We start from the raw sequence: 20,072 nt of genomic DNA, 5'->3' as shown, positions 1-20,072 counted from the left end.
TCCATGACCTCTTCAAGAGTACTAAGCCCAGCTTTCACATTTTAGTTCTTTATGTTTCAACCCCAAATATTAAACTATGCCACTTCTAACATAGGTCTAAACTGATTTTCTTCCTCCTGTGTAATCTTTGTGCATTATAACAAACTAATTATGAATCTATGGGTTAAAGAACTGGTCTTACTATGATTAGTGTCCTTACACTAATTATATGTGCACTTATAACTAACAAAATAGTGACGCTTTATGTGTGGACAAATCCTGGAAAAGAAAAAAAAAAATTTAAATATGTAAGATTGGTTCATAAATACGTGTATATATACTAATTATCAAAAGGGAAAGGAATGAAACTAATTTGATGCCACAATTTTGAGATTACTTAAGTGATTTTTAAAAATGCCATGAGTGCCTCAAATGTATCAAGCAAACCTGTTCTGTGACTTCAGGAATACTTTTTCTTCTGCTTAAATAAGTATTACAAATTAATTCATATTTACATGCTATTTTCTTTCACATTTCATACTTAGATTGGTAGCCTTTTATTTGTAACATTATACTAATACTTTCTTCAGACTTGTATACTTGCTTTTTTGTGTTCTACAGAGCCAAGAAAATGATGAGCTAAGAGATGTCCATGAAAAACACAAGGAAAGGCTACAGATGTTACAGACCAACTACAGAGCAGTAAAAGAGCAATTAAAACAGTGGGAAGAAGGCAGTGGCATGTGAGTTACATAGCTCATAAAGCCATTTCCCTAAATATTAAATGGAACGGAGTAGCATCGTATAGGTGCTTTAATGGCTTTTGTTTGATTTTAAAGAAATTATTTGGTAGTCAGATCTTTATTGAGGATTTTAAAATAGAGAATATAATAAATGAAAATAGAAATATCTTAGCAATAACTATAGATTTTCCTATCATTTGCAGAAATCATTAGCATAGGTGATTATGAATTATTGTATATATTTTTAATATCTATAGAGTAATTTAACAAAAGTATATAACAAAGCAAAAACAGTTCACATCCATATGATTGAAAAACTACTTTAAATAAATAAAATACTGGTGTTACAATATATATAACTCAAAAAGTATTTAAGTTTTATTTGAAAGACGTGAGAAATAGGAAATTCACATATATAGTTAACTATCTTAAAACTACTTCAACCTAATATGCAATTTGAAAATCTTTACTATCCATCAGTTTGTTCTGCAGCTTATCTGAATGAATTGGCAGTCTCAGTTCAATTGCTGTGAACAGGTGTTCAGATCTTGGTTAGTCGTAAATGGCTCCCCTGTTAACAGTATCAACAGAGGGCAAAGGACTGAATGAGTACAGAAAATCTACTACCCTCTCATCTTTTCAGATGGATCCTTTAGGGCAATGTTGATGATACACATTGGTCTGTTCTACAGAGAAATAGTTTCTAAATTAGCCAGTACTGCACTTTTACAAAAGAAAAATGAAGAGTTTGTTTTATGTACAGAAAATGAAAGCGTAAAGGGCATTTGGCATGTTTTACAGGTAATTGTCACATCTAATTTTTCCTTTGAAGAACAGAAAGTGTTTCATATTGCTTTTCAGTAAAGCAATGATAAATCTATTTGTCCTGGATTTAGCCTCTGCTTACCTAGCTTTTTAGTAGTCACTAGAAGTGTGAAGACTACTTGCTAACTATCTGATATTCTGATATTCACTGATAACTGCTTGTTTTAAGATAGAGCACATAAACCACATTCAGATTGGTTGACAGCAAATTCTAGATGTGTTGATTGCTTATAGTCCTTTTTTGAAACTGTGACATTTCTGCAATGTGTGTTTTATTACTAGTAGAATGAATGAGAGAAATAGACCTGAGAATATCACGTGTCTGCTTAAATGTTTGCTTTCCATAGCAGCAGTTTAGCTTTTTAGGAAATCATGATATAGGATTTTAATTTCTACATACTTAGGTTTTAGGAAATTCATTGCATAGTGAACTTGATTTAGAAATTTGGTCAATAGATATTTTTAAATTTTAGGGAATGTATAAATGAATTTTTATTACACTTTGAACATGTTAAGTAAGAAAGCAATTTCATTTTTAAAATAGGATGGAAATCAGGGAAATAAAGAGAGCAGATCCCCAAAAACTTCGACAAGAAGATTCTGACGCTGTATGGAATGAACTGGCCTATTTCAAAAGGGAGAACCAGGAGCTAATGATTCAAAAGTGAGTTTCTTTTTTTAACAATGTCTACTTAGATAAACATTTGAGAGAAATTCTTTGTGTCTGAAAGGCCATGAGAGAAATTCCATATAAAACTTGGAAAATGAAATAATCTGGTTTCCCTGTAAAAGTGAGAAAAAAGATTAGCTTTTAAAATATATATATGTATAATGCAATAACAAGTTGCACATTTGCTAGCTCTAGCTGAAACTGTATAATATGATCTAGGGATTGTGTTAATTAATGTGGCTCTCATCTGTTGGAGGTGTCGCTCTTCATTAGTCTGTATTTTAGACACTGCCGTGCTTCATTTTTGGAATGAGGTGGAGAGGGGATAACCTAGCCAGGCATCCTTGTTTGATCTCCTAGATACATACGCAATGCAGAATGCCTGAGCTCTCTTGGTTCCCTGCCCTGTCCTGCTAATCCCAGCTGAGCTCATTATGGTGTAGCCTTGCTGCTACTCTTGGAGCTAGAGCTGTCCAAGCTAATTACTGGTAGCAGCAGAACTGCCTGTTAAAGGTCTGGTATGGATCTGCTAACATGGTCCTTGGCGGTGACCTGCAAAAGACACGAGGGAATTGCTTTCTTTCTTGCTGTGCACTGCCTGTCCTTTGGGCTTAATGCTGATCCCTCCACATAGGTCTTTTAGCTGCCCTAAGTATAAAACCTGATGAAGGATACTCATATTTTAGAAAACATACAGTTTGCTTCTTTGATCTTATAATTCACAAGCTACTATATTCAGCTTGGCAAAGAAAGGACACTTGTTTTTTTTTTTTTAAACAAAAAGGAGTTAGAGCAACACAATTAGCCTCTTGCTACTTAACTATTTCTTCATTTAGAGTTAAATTTTTTACACTCAGACCATGTAATTTTTTTGAAGGCTGGATGTCTTTTAGATTACTGGAATTTAGTATCATGTGGCATAATGTAATTAAATATTATTGAATTTTCATAGCTGTAAATTAGAATCTTATTTTACATGCTATATAATAACACATGTAGCTTTAGATTGCCACCTTTTCCATGCAATGATAAACTTTTGAAGAAATGATCATATCAGTATACATTTAAATGTTTACTTCCAATTACCTCAAAGTATACTATGTTCTATTAGTATTAAATGTTTGATGCTGATAATAAAGTTTCTTATCTTGAAAATTTTTGTAGATTTTATAGATTTGTCCCAGATACATTCCCTGATAATTTTTGATAGCTTTGTTGAGATATAATTCACAAGCCATGTAATTCACCATATAAAGTGAACAAGTTGGTGGTTTTTAGAATATTCGAAGAGTTGTGCACCCATCATCACAATAAATTTTAGAACAATTTCATTACCTACTCCCCCAAAAAAGCCCCACACAGTTTACCTGTTACCTCCATTAATTCTTCCACTGCTCTCCACCCCTTAGCTAACCACTAATCTGCTTTCTGTGTGTATAGATTTACCTATTCTGGACATTTCATATAAATGGAGTTATATAATATGTGGTTCTTTGTGACTAGCTTCTTTCACTTAACATAATATTTTCATAGGGTTTATCTGTGGTGTAGCATGTATTTGTACTTTCTCTGATAATCTTTAGTGATCTTTTTGTCTCCAAATACAAAAGTTAATTTTGGACAAAATAGGTGCGAAACCTAATTAACTAGTTGCAAGATCTAATCTATTCAAAAAAAATTCAAGCAGAGGTTAGTTGTAAGTGTTTATTTGAGGTTTATTTTGCTCATTAATGAAATAGAACTAAAGAAAAAATGGTAAAGCCTTTTTAAGAAAGTTCGGGAACTGTTAGAACCCTGGTCTGTTCACCCAGCAGTATGCGTATGTTACAAGTAGCTCTGTAAATTAGATGCTAAGAGTCATTAAAAGTGTGGATTTTTCCCCCCTGAAGTTCATTTAAATTTATTAATGTGATAGCCATTTGCAAAATATTTATTTTTCAGATCAGTTTTAATTTATTAAATAATAGTGAAGTTTGAGGTGATAACCTTGAAGAGTGCTAAATAATAGATATAAACTTTAAGTCATATAATAATGTTTTGGGGGGGTGGGTTATTTTGTGAAACATTTATTCAGTTAAGAAATGTGTTTGAGTTACTGCTGTGTGACAGGCATTCTGCTAGGTGAATGTAATGAGAACATCAGACAAACTTCCTCTCAGGGAGTTTTCTTGGGAACGTTCTAATGAAATATAATGTTAAAAATTAAACTAGAAATATCATGATGAAACAGTAAGAAAGGAAACATGGAAGCATGTCTTTTTATTCATTGAAGTTTGTTTACTGATGACAGAATTTTTTTGTTTTTTTAAAATTTATATATAGTACCTTTTAGCATACAGTTTTTTGAGTTGTAGCACATACAGTGTTATAGATATATTACATATATCTATAACATGCACAATAGATTCAAGTAACTATTACCACAATCAGGATACAAACTAGTTCCATCATCTCAAAAAATTTCCTTGTCCTACCCGCTTGTAGTCACATCCTCCCACCATCCCTAACACCTGGCAACCACTGATTTGTTCTTCCTCCCTCTAGCTTTGCCTTTTTTCAGAACGTTATATGCATGGAATCATATAAGCTGTAACTTTTTGAGACTGGCTTCTTTCACTCGGCATAATGCGTTTGAGATTCATTCATGTTGGTTCGTCCAGTTCGTTCCTTTTTCTACTAGATGGTATTCCATTGTATAGATGTACCACAGTTTGTTTGTCTGTCTCCTGAAGAATTTTTGGGTCTTTTCTAGTTTTTTGCAACTATGTATAGTTTTTTGGTATACATAGATTTTTGGTTTTTTTTTTTTTTTTTGGCTGTGCCGCGCGTCCCATGGGATCCTAGTTCCCCATCAGAGGTTGAACCCGCGGCCCCTGTGTTGGAAGCAGGGAGTCTTAACCACTGGACCGCCAGGGAAGTCCTATACATAGATTTTTGTGTGAACATAACTTTTTAATTCTTTAAGGTAGATACCCAGGAGTAGAACTGCTGTGTCAACATATGTATAACTCTGTAAGAAACTGTCAAACTGTTTTCCAGAGTGGCTATACCATTCTTACTCCTACCAGGAATTCATATGAGCCAGTTGCTCCACATTCTTTTCAGCACTTGGTGTTGCCATTTTTTTTAAGACCATTCCCATAAGTGTCTACTGGTATTCCATTGTAATATTAATTTGCATTTCCCTAATGGCTAATGGTAATGATCTTTTCATGTGCTTATTTGCTGTCTTTATATCTTCTTTTACGAGTGTCTCTTCAACTCTTTAGCTCATTTTTAAAAGATTGATTGGTTATTAAACTAATTAAACAATACTTGTTCTTTATATATTCTGTATGTAAGAACTTAATCAAATATATGATTTGAAAATATTTTCTCCCAGTCTGTAGATTGCCTGTTCATTCCCTGAACAATGTCTTTTGCATGACAAAATTTTCATTTTGATAAAGTCCAACTTACCAATTTTTTTCTTTTATGGATAATGGCTTTGATGTCATACCTAATAACTATTTTTCTGACCTGACGTCACAAGTATTTAACCTATGTTTTCTTCTAAAAAGTTTTATTTTTAGCTCTATGATCCATTTTTAGTTAATTTTTGTATAAGGTGTGGGTTATAGGTTAAAGTTCATTTTTTACAAAGATATATGCCCAGTTGTATTAACATCATTTTTGAAAAGACTATTCCTTCTCCAATAAAGTGCCTTTGTAACTGTCAAATATCAGCTGACTATATTTCTGCAGGTCTATTTCAAGACTCTTTATTTTGTTCCATTAATATGAATTCCTAAACTTTTGTGAACCCCATACTGTCTTGATTTCTGTAGCTCTCTAATAAGTCTTGAACTCAGTGTGAGTCAAATAACTTTATTGTTTTTCAAATTGTTTTGGCTTTTCTCATCGCTTTGCTTTTCCATAAAAGTTTTACCTATAAAAATAGGTTTAAAAATAGCTATAACTACCAAAATCTTGTGGGAATTTTGACTGGAATTGTGCTAAATCTATAGATTAATTTGGAGCGAATTGACATATTAACCATGTTGAGTCCTCTATTCTATGAATACTTAATTTGTTGAGATTTTCTTTTATCAGTGTTTTGTAGTTTTAGCATGCAGATTCTGTATGTCTAATACTGTTGTTAGATTTGTACAAAAGTATTTAATTTTTGGAGCTATTATAAATGATATTATAAACTTTAGTTTTGGTTTCTACTTGTACATTGATAGTGTATAGAAATAATTTACATTTTTACATGCTGACATTATATCTTGCATTATTGATATGTTACAGCTAAGTCTACTATGTTATTATTTATATTTTCTGTTTGTTTCCTCTGTTTCTCTTGTCCTTGCTTCCTATGTGTTACTTGAACATTTTTTTAGAATTGGTTTTTATTTATAAGGTTTTGGAGTATATCTCTTTGAATAAGTTTTTTTTTTTAGTGTTTGCTCTCAGTATTTTACACACATAACTTATTATAGTTTATTGGTGTCAACATTTTACCACTTCAGGAATGTAGCAACCTTACTTCTATCTGTGTGCTTTTACCCTCCTCCCTTTATAATATGTTGTCTTAACTCTTGTCTCTAAATACATAGAGAAACCTATTAGTTGATGTTACAATTTTTGCTTCAGCTGTCAAATATTATTTTAAAACTTCAAGAGAAGGGTAGCCTATTATATATTTTTTCTTTTCCCAAGTTTTCTTCTTTTATCATTTTCTTTCTGTTTGAAGAGCTTCTCTTTAGACCTTCTTTTAAGGTAGGCAGCAAATTCTCTAAGTTTTCCTTTATCTAAAATGTTTTCACTTCACCTTCATTCGTAAAGGATATTTTCACTGGATAGAGAATTCTAGGTTGGCAGTTTTTTTTCTTTGGCACTTGAAGGATATACCACTTCTTTCTGGCCTCCATGGTTTCTGATGATAAATACACTGTTATTTGAATCATTGCTCCCTTAAAAGTAATACATCATTCCCTCTAACTGCTTTCAAAAATTTTTCCTTTGTCTTTTCTTTTTAAAAGTTTGATTATGACATCTCTTGGCATGAATTTCTTTGGGTTACTCTTCTGGGAATTCTCTAAGTTCCTTGAATCTCTAGGTATGTGCCTTTTGTCAAATTTGGGAAATTTTGGTCATTATTTTTTCAAATACTTTTTTCAGCCCCACATTCTATTTCTTCTGCTCTGGGACTCAATTGACATAAATGTTAGATCTTTTAGTATTGTCCTACAGGTCCCTGAGGCTTTGTTCATTTTATTTTTCAGACTATTTTATCTCTGTTTTTCAAATTGGGTAATTTTTATTGTTCTGTCTTCAAGTTCACTGATTCTTTCCTCTTTTGTCTATCATCTCTGCTATTTAGCCCTTGCAGTGAAGTTTTTTTGTTTTTTTGTTTTGTTTTGTTTTTTGGTTATTGTGATTCGTAATTCTAAAATTTCCACTTGATTCTTCTTTATATCTCTTATTTGCTGAGACTTCCTGTTTTTTTCAAGATCATTCATAACCGTTCATTGGAGCATTTTAATCATAGCTACTCTAAAATCCTTATCAAGTAATTCTGACTTGTGTGTTACCTTGGTGGTATCATTTCTTAGTTATGGTTTCTCAATCAAGTTGAGATTTTCTTTGTTCTTGGTACGATAAGCAATTTTCAGTAGTCTCTTGGAAATTGGAGTATTATGTTTTGAGATTCTGGATCTTATTTAAATCTTTTACTTAGCAGACCTCTGATGACATCATGCCTGAGGGAGAGGGTCACATTGTTACTGCCTGGAAGGGGTGGGAGTCTTAGCTCCTAACTTGAGCCCTGCTGACATTACATTGAAGGGAGTGTGAAGGGGTGTCTCATTACCACTTGATGGGCATGGGAGTCCAGGCTTCTCACTTGGCCTTCAGTGTTAGAGACAGCAAGGCTTTTTTTTTTGTTTTTCTCCCTCTAGTGGTATATGGCTAGAGTAGGGGTGGTTATTGTCAATAAAATTTCTGTCCTGTTAGTTTGTCCCTTTCCTGGTTCTTTGGCTTGAGAGAGCAGACTTTCCTTGAGACATTTTGTTTGTGTCTGTTAGCATTTCTGGATCATGAGTTTCTCCAGTACTTAGTTTCAGATATTTACGAGCAAAGAAGAAAACCAGGGAACTTATCACTGTGAGTTGTTTTTCTAGTGCTGTTCCTCTACTCCTAAGATCCCTATCCTATTCTTCTTCTTTTCTTTGCGTTTCAGAGTCTTCTTGTATTTGTTTTATGTACAGATATTTCTCAGCTATTGATGACGTTCTGTCCCAATAAACCCATAATAAGTTTAAAATATCATAAGTTAAAAATAAGTTAATATACCTAACCTACCTGACATCATATCTTAGCCTAGCTTACCTTGAATGTGTCAGAACACTTATATCTGCCTACAGTTGAGCAAAATCATCTTACACAGAGCCTATTTTATAATAAAGGGTTAAATATCTCATATAATTTACTGACTAGTGTACTGCAAGTGGAAAACAAAATGGTTGTATGGGTGCAGAATGGTTGCAAGTTGTAAATGGCTGTTTACTTTCATGATTTCATGGCTAGCTGGGAGCTGCGGCTCTCTACAGCTGCTGAGCATCATGCGGGAGTATTGCACAGCATATCACTAGCCCAGGAAAAGATCAAAATTCAAAATTCTAAGTACAGTTTTTACTGAATGCATATTGCTTTCGCGCCATTGTAAAGTTGAAAAGTCATTGTCAGGGACAATGTCATTGTAAGTCAGGGACCTTCTGTATTGTGTTCAGGGTTTTTATATTTAATTAATGGGAAGAATAGGGATAAATATGTCTACCCCCTGTCAGCAACCAGAAGTTTCAGCTGGCTCTTCTATAGACCAGGCACTCTTATTTTTGTGGCATACAGCAGGATCTAGTTTAATAATACTCAGTCCTGACTGTTTAAGGAGTAAGATTTATCCCTATTTATACAGTAATAACTATCTTTAAAATATAAGGTTAGAAAACATTAAAAGAAGATGTCTACTAAAACTACTTTTAAAACAAATTTGAATAGTACTTCTAAGACCAATCTTAAAAATTGAGTTAATTTTTAAAGACCCTGATAAAAAATTCTGTGGCAACTGTAAATCCAATCCAATCATAAAAGTTGAGTTAACTTTTCAAAATCCTAATAAAAAAATTGTGTGGGGCTTCCCTGGTGGCGCAGTGGTTGAGAATCTGCCTGCCAATGCAGGGGACACGGGTTCGAACCCTGGTCTGGGAAGATCCCACATGCCGCGGAGCAGCTGGACCCGTGAGCCACAACTACTGAGCCTGTGCGTCTGGAGCCTGTGCTCCGCAACAAGAGAGGCCGTGACAGTGAGAGGCCCGCACACCACGATGAAGAGTGGCCCCTGCTCGCCGCAACTAGAGAAAGCCCTCGCACAGAAACGAAGACCCAACACAGCCAAAAATAAATAAATAAATTTATTTAAAAAAAAAAATTGTGTGGCAACTCTAAATCAGGTTTTAAAATATAATTAAAAATGACACTACCACTGACCTATATTACAGGTGTTTTTACCACTGAGTATGGTCAGAGTTATTTGTTGGGGCTGTAGTATGGAAATCTGAGGGCTTGAGAAATTTGCATGGAATATAGTTCCTATAATAATTCATTTAGATTTATAAACTACATCTACTTATTATATCATAATGATATCTTAAAAGACTAAGAACTTAGTAACATATGAACTAATAAATTGGCTGGTTCCTTCGGTATTTATCTAACAAATATTCATATCTTCATTTATTTATGCATTCAATATTTAAACAATATAGTTTAGAACTAGGCACTAAGCTAGGAACTGAATATGCAGTGGTGTACTGAAGAGTACTAATTTCAAACTCTTAACGAGGTTTATTCTAGGGGCAGCTGCCGTGTGCTGACGAGGTGAAACCACTCTTTGGTATGCTAGATAGAAAGAGGCAAGGAAAGCTTTCAGATATGCCTGTAGGCTCATAGCTTTTTCACTTAGTTGAGGATGTTGCCTTACTGACACTAAGTTAGATTTACGAACCAACAAAGTCGTGTTAACATTCTGCTAAATAAAAACATTAGTATATAAGTATTTGTGTACATTATTTCTGAGTAGTGATATAAAACTATAAAAGGGGCTCAGGTGCCACAGGGTATTAAGCTTTTTTTATATAGCCAATCCAGCTTGTCTTTGATAGGAACCCTAGAAGTCAAGGGAAGGTGTGCAGTCATTCACTGTATGTTTTCTGTATCCTTGGCTAAATAAATCAGGAGCTTGCTGTAGGTGGGGTAGTTTTGGTCTTTTTATGCTAATCTGTATTCTGTATAAAATGCTGCAGCTAGGCACTCTGCTAGACACAGGTACACAAGGAGAAATAATATGCCACCCTTTTTATCAGGATCTCACAGCTTAGCAGGGAAAACAAGCAAATTATGATAAAAACTTTTAATAAGGGAATAGTATTGGCATAAAACAGGGAAAATGGCATTATGATTTGTCCGTTTGCTCAAACCAGAAACCGAGGGGGTTATAATTGATTTACTCCTCTATCTGACCTCCTTATAACAGTCCATACCAAATCTTAATGATTCCACATCACAAATATTTCTAACTTCTGTATGGGAATGCAAAATATTTGCAAAGAATTACTGATGTTTTCCCTAGTTGATGCTGAGTAGTGAACTTGTTGATGAAGGTAGTTAGAGTTGGGGGTCAATTATAAAGGAGTTTAGAATTTGTGATTAAAAACTTGTTTATTTTATAGATATAGGGAATTTTACCCTCTAAATAATAACTAAAATCTTTATTTCAGTGATCTTTTGATCATTTTTTTTAATGATGAAAAGTAAACAAGCTGTAGATCAGTGGCATAACCCAGGATGGAGTACTTTTGTCTCTTAAGTTTAATATTAAATATATGTAGGTTGTAATTTCACAGAATATTTTATAAAATTCAATAATAATTTCTTGAGGAGTTAAAATCAAAATATCATGGTAGGAAATTTCAGCTATTTTTTTCTTCTGCAAAGCAACTCCCTGTCTTGCTACACAAGAATATATATTTTTTTTCCATATGTAGAAATGAAGATTTTAGGGACTGCATTTCTCTAACATGATTTGGAAATAAAATTCCTAGCCAAAAAATGTCTGCTAATCATGACATATTTTGAAAACAAATGTATTTTTGGGTAACCATTAACAATGTACAAATTACATATTAGTTTTATTTTAAAGCATACAATTCAGTGGCATTTAGTACATTTAACATGCTGTACAGTGGGTTCTTTCCATTTTTTCCTCTTCTTTCTCTTTCCTTCCCTTCCATCTGGCTAAAATATAGAAATGGTTTGTACTTTTGTTTTCTGTATAATCAGCCTAAATCATGGGGGATATAATATATTTTTATTGCAGTAAAATATACAAAACGTAAAATTTACCATTGTAACCGTTTTTAGGTATAGAGTTCAGTGCCATTAAATACACTAACATTGTTGTACTACCCATCACTGCCATCCATCTTCAGAACTTTTTTATCTTCTCAAATTGTAACTCTGTACCAATTAAATAATAACTCCCCATTCCCCCTTCCCTCAGCACCTCTTTCTTTTTTCTGTCTCTATGAATTTGTCTATTCTAAGTACCTCATATTAGTGGAGCCATTTTTCTTTTCGTGTCTAGTTTATTTCATTTGTGATAATATCTTTAAGGTTTTCCATGTTGTAGCTTGTGTCAGAATTTCTTTTCTTTTTAAGGCTGAGTAATATTACTCTGTATGTATATACCATGTGTTGTTTATCAATTCATCTGTTGATAGATATTTGGGTTGTTTCTGCCTTTTGGTAGAATATAATAATATTTTTGTTGTATTTTCATTGTATTTTGCTGAACAGTTAACAAGATTGTTAGCTAAGAAAAAATATCATTTTGTATTTATTGACAGATATTTCACTGAAGTAAATGGCAAGTATATTTTTGAGTTTTATTTTCTAACTCCAGAGATTAATTTTTGATGTTGATACTTTAAATGTTTTTCATACATATGAGACCACATACATATGGTATTTATTTTTTGAGGTCATATATCTTAGTCCATTTGGTCTACTATAACAAAATACCACAGACTGAGTAGCTTATAAACAACAGAAATTAATTTCTCACAGTTCTGGAGGCTGGAAGTCTGAGACCAGGATGCCAGCATGGGCTGGTGAGGGTCTTCCTCCAGGTTGCAGACTTCTTGTCTTATCCTCACACTATAGAAGGGGTGAGGGAACTCTCTGGGCTTTCAGTACTAATCCCATTCATGAGGGCCCCACTCTCATGACCTAAGCACCTCCCCAAAGCCCCACATCCTAGTAGCATCATCTTTGGCATATCCTTTACCAGAGCCTTGTTTATCCCTATTCATTAGAATGACCCTTTTGGGTTCTTTGTTGAGTACCCCTGGTGTTCAGCAAGATTCTTCTCTCTATCTGGTCAGAGTTCAAATGTCTCCCAGTCCGTAAGAGCTCTGGGAATAGTTCTGTTTATAGCTCTGGTTGTTCTGTGCTTGCCTCAGTGAGTTTCATACTATGCGTGTGCAACAAAATATTCAGCCACAGACTCAAAAGAGTTCTTATGCAGATTTCTGCGGTTCCTTCTCTTTGTAGCTTCCTTCTCTCTGAGTACTGTGCTTTACAAATTCCAAACATTTCAGCTTTCCCAAACTCCAGTCTCTTTTTCTTCAACTCAGTGAAGACCCCCTCTCCCTACATCATGATCTGGCAAGTGCCTCCTGGCAGAAATCTGGACTATCCTTAGGGCTCTCTTTGTTGATTTCCTTTCTCTCAGGGATCACAGCTCTTTGTAGCCTATTGTCCAGCTTCTGAATACAGTCACCTCATATAATTTGTCCAGTAAGAAGTAGATTTTGAATTGTGGTTCCCATACCAAACAGAGTATCAGAAACACCACAATAAATGGGTAATGAATGAGAGTCAGTAAACAGCCAGTGTCCACCCTGTATGGGGGTGCTTGGGCACTGACTCTTTCGAAGTCAGCCACTTTCCCAACACCCATCAAGATGTGGTTTGTTGGTGCCTAGGTTGACTCAAGAACAAGGTGGTCCCTAATGTTTATAAATGCATCATAGTAAATGTAGGGACTGTGTGAATTCTTCCTAAAAAAAGCCAAACTGTAAGCATAGAATACCTCTAAAGAAGCATGAAATAACGTTTCTAACAACTGTAGCCCTGTGTTCCACTGGATTAGTGATCTGAGAGCCAAGGAAAACTAAGTTGAGATGAGCTACATCTGCTTTTTCTTCGTGGGGCCATCTTGCTACATTATGTTCTATGTTCTTAGCAAAACAAAGCAAAAACCTAATTTAGACTTAATCACTTTGTAGATGGGTATATATGTGTGCATGTATGTGTGCCCTTCCCATCAGTCTGTAACCTAAGTTGCAAATGTATAAGATCCCAATTTATAAACTCTTTATATGTGTGTATTTATGTTTATTTGAACAAAAATATAACTATATGTATCAAACTGTAAACATCAATTTTTTCAAGAAGTAAACTACTTGTTTTGTTTTTTTACTTTATATACCTTTTTATTTGAATTATTATAAGAATTGTATTTATTATTTTGTTGAGTACATAAAAGTTTAGAACTGTTGTATCTTCCTGGTAAATCATTTCTTTGACTATTATGTAATGACCATATTTATCCTTAATATTGTTTTTTTCTTAGTGTATATTTTATTTTTTATTGTGATTACATTTTTAATTTCTTTTTTTGTCCTCTTCTGGTTTGTAAATTTTTGATGTGTTTTCCAGTCTTTAAATGTTTTTTCTTGAAATTTTAACATGGATCATTTATTTGACCATCTGAAGTTTGTCAGTATACCTCTGTTCTCCTTTCACAATACAAAGATCTTAAAATGCTTTAACTCTGATCCTTTCCTTCACCTAACATCATTTTGTTGTTCAGAATTTTAGTTCTACCTTCACTTAGGTATTATGATTGCTTTGCTTAATAAATATTTGCTTACTTCCATGTACACATTTACACGTCTTTCATCATCATTCCCTATTTTGTTTCATACATTGCTTTTGAGTTTGTTTTCTTCCTAAAATCTATTCTTTAATAGTTCTTTCATCTAGGATCTATGGATAGTAAACCATGGAATGTGGAAAACATTACTGATTTTCCATCTGAGTTTTCTTGTGATATCAGAAGTCTACTGCCATTCCTGAGTTCTTTGTTAGTTGATTTTTTCCTCAATCTTTTGATTTTAGAGTTGTCTCTTTTTCTTTGGTGTCCTTCAGTTTCAGTATGTTTCTAGTGTGAATATAGTTTTATTAATTCTGTTTTCAATTTTTGATACTCTCTTAATCTGTTAATTAATCTTTTTCATCGGTTCTCAACTTTCAGTCATTGTATGTTGAATATTTTATCCCCATTTTCTTAATTCTCTCTTTGAATAATTTCTGCTAGATGCTTTCTGGCATTCTCATTCCAACACACTTTATATATAGTTACTATTTCCTTCTGTTTGTTTCTTTGTGTTGTCTTTAATTTTACAAATTTTCATTAGCTTTGTCTGTGTGCTATTTAACCCATCCACTGAGTTTTAAATTTCAATTATTATGTTGTTATTATTATCTTTAGTTGTCTTGTTTATTAGCATTTCTAGATATAGTATTTGGTTCTTTTTCTTATTTGTCTTCTCTTGTATCATAAACCCCTGTTCTTTTTAATATGTGTTTATCACCTCTTTTTCCTTTTTATCACCATTTTTAAAACTCTAATTTTGTAAGAACTCATTTTGAATTATTCTATTATCTTTTTTTCCTTGCTGTACATTCTCCCATTTTGAATGGGGTGATATTTAGACTGTCTTTCATGGCTTTGAGCGTATTCATATTTATTCTTCTCTGCAAACCTGACTTCTTTGAGAATTATTTTCTGTGGTGGTTTTCCTCCTGTCCATTCTCTCAGTTGTAGACACCTCTCTAGTGGATGATTGTCTGCCTGAACTCTCCAGTGTACATGGCCATAAACCAGTTTTTACATTGCTGTCATTTCTTCAGGTCTCTGCGAATGTATAATGGCTCAATTTTGAAACCAGTAATATAGACTTAGGATCCTAATCTCACATGGTTGACTCTGTCTTGCTCTCAGACTAGGGCAAGAAGCCTCTTTTTAATGGAACTTCAACCAGATGAGCCTGGATATTCAGGTATTCATTCAGCAAAATTTTGTCTCCCAGCTTCCTGCAGTTAGTCCAGTTTTGTCTCTCAGCCCTGAAGGGCCTTGCACATAAACTTTCATCTCCACTCGGGTCTCAAGGTCTGAAGTCTCCATGGGCAGTATTTGATCCAGGTCTCTTGTCATGGTAGCTCAATTCCGTTTTACTAGTAAGGGGCTTTTGTTTTGTTTTTTTTTAATGAAAACCTTTTATATTTTGGTAATTTTTTTTTTTAAGATTTATTGATTGATTGATTGATTGATTGATTGCTATGTTGGGTCTTCGTTTCTGTGTGAGGGCTTTCTCCAGTTGCGGCAAGTGGTGGCCACTCTTCATCGCGGTGTGCGGGCCTCTCACTATCGTGGCCTCTCTTGTTGCGGAGCACAGGCTCCAGACGCGCAGGCTCAGTAGTTGTGGCTCACGGGCCTAGTTGCTCCGTGGCATGTGGGATCCTCCCAGACCAGGGCTCGAACCCGTGTCCCCTGCATTGGCAGGCAGACTCTCAACCACTGCGCCACCAGGGAAGCCCCTAGTAAGGGTTTTTTGTCTTTACTTGGCATCTAGACATTTACTCTCTTGGCTTTCAGTGATATGTATTAACAATTTTATTATTATTTTACATAGCGTATCTGTTAGAAAATGATCTGGTAACTCGATAGATGATTTTTTTAATTATACAGTTTATGTTTTACCTATTTAGCATGTTTATTTAGACAAAGTTAAAAATCAGTTGAAACATTTTACCTTCCAGATGCTCATTAAAATTCAATTTTAATTGTTAGGATTTGTTAATATTAATATACTCTAGCTTTTATTTTACTACTGTCTAATTCATGTATTTTTAAAATATTTTTGCCACTTTTATATGTTTGCTATATTATTCCTTAACTTACACATTTAAAATAATTGTTTATTGTGTTAATTTTCATAGGATGAATCTTCAAGAAGAATTGGATAAACTTAAAGTACATATGTCTGTTGATAAAGCAACAATACAAGAATTGAATACATTTATGGCAGAGAGAAGAGAAGGTAATTTTTTGTGAGGATAAATGTTCAATGTAAGCAGTTTAAAATTATCCAGTTATTTATTTATTTTTTAAAATTAATTAATTAATTTATTTATTTTTGGCTGTGTTGGGTCTTCGTGTCTGTGCAAGGGCTTTCTCTAGTTGTGGCAAGCGGGGGCCACTTTTCATCGTGGTGCGCGGACCTCTCACTATTGCAGCCTCTCTTGTTGGGAGCACAGGCTCCAGACGCGCAGGCTCAGTAGTTGTGGTTCACGGGCCCAGTTGCTCTGCGGCATGTGGGATCTTCCCAGATCAGGGCTCGAACCCGTGTCCCCTGCATTGGCAGGCAGATTCTCAACCACTGCGCCACCAGGGAAGCCCAATTATCCAGTTCTTTATGTTTTACTTTCATTTTCTTCTAAGAATCTCACCCTGTTCCCTCTCTTTCCACTGCTTTACTCACTCATATCTCATTAACATTTTCACCTTTCATGAGAAAATCAAATAGAACACTTAAAAGTCAGCTTTATAACTTATTAAAATTTTTAAAGAAATATTTGATAAGGAGAAAATATTCATTTTTACTATTCATTGACAAAGTTTTACTAGGTGTGTTTGTCCAAAATTTTATAGGTAATATAGAGTTATTGATAATATAGAGGTACTTTCTATCAATAATTCATTTATATTTTTATATGACATTACATTTTTCTGGAAGTCATTTAGTTCTCACCTGGAATCACAATGTTAGAGCTAGAAGGAAACTTGGAGATCTGCAAATCTGAAACCTGCCTCACCCCTAGCCTGAGAGTGTTGAGTAAAAGGGGATGTATCTATTTCAATTGCAAATTATTCCTTTGTTAAAATCAAGATTACTGTATTTACAATATGACTTCAGTCCATCCTCAGATACCTCATTAAAAAAAGTAAATAAGGTTGATATGATAGAATTTCTTCTTATTTAACCTTTCTACAGCTTAATTGTTACCACTGTGCTTTTTAGGTGTTGACAGTTTATACTTAATAATTCAATTAATAATTTATACTTAATAATTTGTATGTAATATTTAAATTTTTATGTATCACTCATCTGGAAGTTGTCCCAATTACTTTGTTGTTCCAGTTGCTCTTATTTAGTTCACTAGTGACCTTGTCAAGGCTAGTATTTGAATCCTTCTTTACACCATTGATTTATATCATATTTTATGCTTACTCCTTCATTGAGTTCTTTTTTTTTTCCATAGATCAAGGCAATGATCATTAATGACTACTAAGACCATTGGGTGAAAAGCTGATGGGGCCTTTTTTTTAATTATTCTTTTTTCTTTTTCTTTTCTTTTTACCTTTTGACTCCCTTCAGCCATTTCTTTTTTTTTTTAAACTTTGGGTTTGTTTGTTTGTTTGTTTGTTTGTTTGTTTATTTATTTATTTATTTATTTATGGCTGTGTTGGGTCTTGTTTCTGTGTGAGGGCTTTCTCTGGTTGCGGCAAGTGGGGGCCACTCTTCATCGCGGTGCGTGGGCCTCTCACTATCACGGCCTCTCTTGTTGTGGAGCACAGGCTCCAGACGCGCAGGCTCAGTAGTTGTGGCTCACGGGCCTAGCTGCTCTGCGGCATGTGGGATCTTCCCAGACCAGGGCTCGAACCCATGTCCCCTGCATTGGCAGGCAGACTCTCAACCACTGCACCACCAGGGAAGCCCCAGCCATTTCTTTTATAACCTCTGGCCACAACCAATCTGTTCTCTGTATTTCTGAGCTTTTTTATTTGTTTCTTTGTTTGTTTAGATTCCACATATGAAAGGCATCATATGGTATTTGTTTTTCTCTCTCTGACTTATTTCATTTATCATAATGTCTGTGAGGCCCATCCATGTTGTCACAAATGGCAAGATGTCATTCTTTTTTGTGGCTGAATAATATCCATTGTGTATATGTATACATGTATCACAATTTCTTTATCCTATCATCCATCAATGGACACCTAGGTTATTTCCATATCTTGGCTACTGTAAATAATGCTGCAGTGAACATTGCGGTGCATATATATTTTCACGTTAGTGTTTTCATTTTCTTTGGATAAATACCCAGAAATTGCTGGATCATATGGTAGGTCTATTTTTATCTTTTTGAGGAACCTCCATATTGTTTTACAAAGTGGATGCACCCATTTACGTTCCCACCGATAGTGCACAAGGGTTCTCTTTTCTCCACATTCTCACCAAGATTTGTTACTTCTTGTCTTTTTGACAACAGCCATTCTAAAAGGTATGAGATGATATCTCAGTGTGGTTTTGATTTGCAGTTCCCTCATGATTAATGATGTTGAGCATATTTTCACATATCTGTTAACCATCTGTACAGGCATATCTAGGAGATTCTGCGGGGTTTTTTCCCAGACCACCACAATAAAGCGAATATTGCTATAAAGTGAGTCATGTGATTTTTTTGGTTTCCCAGGGCACATAAAAATTATATTTACACTATATCATAGTTTATTAAGTGTGCAATAGCATTATGTCTAAAAAATGAATGTACCTACCTTAATTAAAAAATACTGTATTGCTAAAAAATGCTAACCATCATCTGAGTTTTCAGTGGGTCATAGTCTTTTTTGCTGGAGGAGGGTTTGAAATATTGGGAGAATTACCAAAATGTGACACAGAGACACAAAATGACCAAATGCTGTTGGAAATGGCACTAATAGACCTGTTTGACAGAGGGTTGCCACAAACATTCAATTAGTAGAAAAACACAATATCTGCAAAGAACAGTAAAACAAAGCACAATAAAACAAGTTAGGCCTGTATGTCTTCTTTGGAAAAATGTCCATTTAGATTTTCTGCCCACTTTTAAATTGAATTGTTTGTTTTTTTGTTATTGCATTATATGAGTTTTTAAAATACATTTGGATATTGGCCCATTATCAGATATATGATTTGCAAATAGTTTCTCCCATTCGGTAGGTTGCTTTTTTATTTTGTTGATGGTCTCCTTTGCTGTGCAGAAGATGTTTAGTATGATGTAGTCCAACTTATTCATTTTTACTATTGTTGCTTTTGCTTTTGGTGTCAGATTCAAAAAATCATCCCCAAGATCTAGGTCAAGGAGCTTACTGCCTCTGTTTTCTTCTAGGAATTTTAGGGTTTCAGATCTTATGTTCAAGCCTTTAATACATTTTGAGTGAATTTTTGTATATGGTATAAGATAGTAGTCCAGTTTCATTCTTTTGCTTGTGGCTGTCCAGTTTTCCCAACACCATTTAATGAAGAGACTGTCCTTTCCCTATTGTATATTCTTGGCTCCTTTGTTGTAAATTAATTGACCATATAAGCTTGTTTTTATATCTGGGCTCTCTATTCTGTTCCATTGGTGTATGTGTCTATTTTATGCCAGTACCATACTGTTTTAATTATTAGCTTTGTAATATAGTTTGAAATCATGGCATACATGATACCTCCAACTTTTCTTCTTTCTCGCATTGCTTTGACTATTTGGGGTATTTTGTGGTTCCATCAGATTTTAGGGTTATTTGAATTTGGTTTTTTTTTTTTGAAAAACGCCATTGGAATTTTAATAAGGATTGCATTGAATCTGTAGTTTGTTTT

At 34.2% G+C, this 20,072-nt stretch overlaps 1 protein-coding gene across 2 annotated transcripts in view; it reads left to right on the top strand.

Moving 5' to 3' along the window:
* CNTLN (centlein) overlaps positions 1-20,072 on the top strand; it is a 354,675-nt gene that overhangs the window by 201,305 nt on the left and 133,298 nt on the right. For both annotated transcript variants that reach the window (XM_059924674.1, XM_059924673.1), the window contains exons 11-13: positions 601-722; positions 2,092-2,211; positions 16,387-16,487. In XM_059924674.1, the coding sequence (XP_059780657.1) occupies positions 601-722; positions 2,092-2,211; positions 16,387-16,487 (343 nt within the window). The remainder of the gene's footprint in view (positions 1-600; positions 723-2,091; positions 2,212-16,386; positions 16,488-20,072) is intronic.

The sequence above is a fragment of the Balaenoptera ricei genome, chromosome 6 (assembly GCF_028023285.1).
Source record: "Balaenoptera ricei isolate mBalRic1 chromosome 6, mBalRic1.hap2, whole genome shotgun sequence".
In the NCBI taxonomy this organism is placed as follows: domain Eukaryota; kingdom Metazoa; phylum Chordata; class Mammalia; order Artiodactyla; family Balaenopteridae; genus Balaenoptera; species Balaenoptera ricei.
This window is presented reverse-complemented; position numbering and strand designations above follow the sequence as displayed.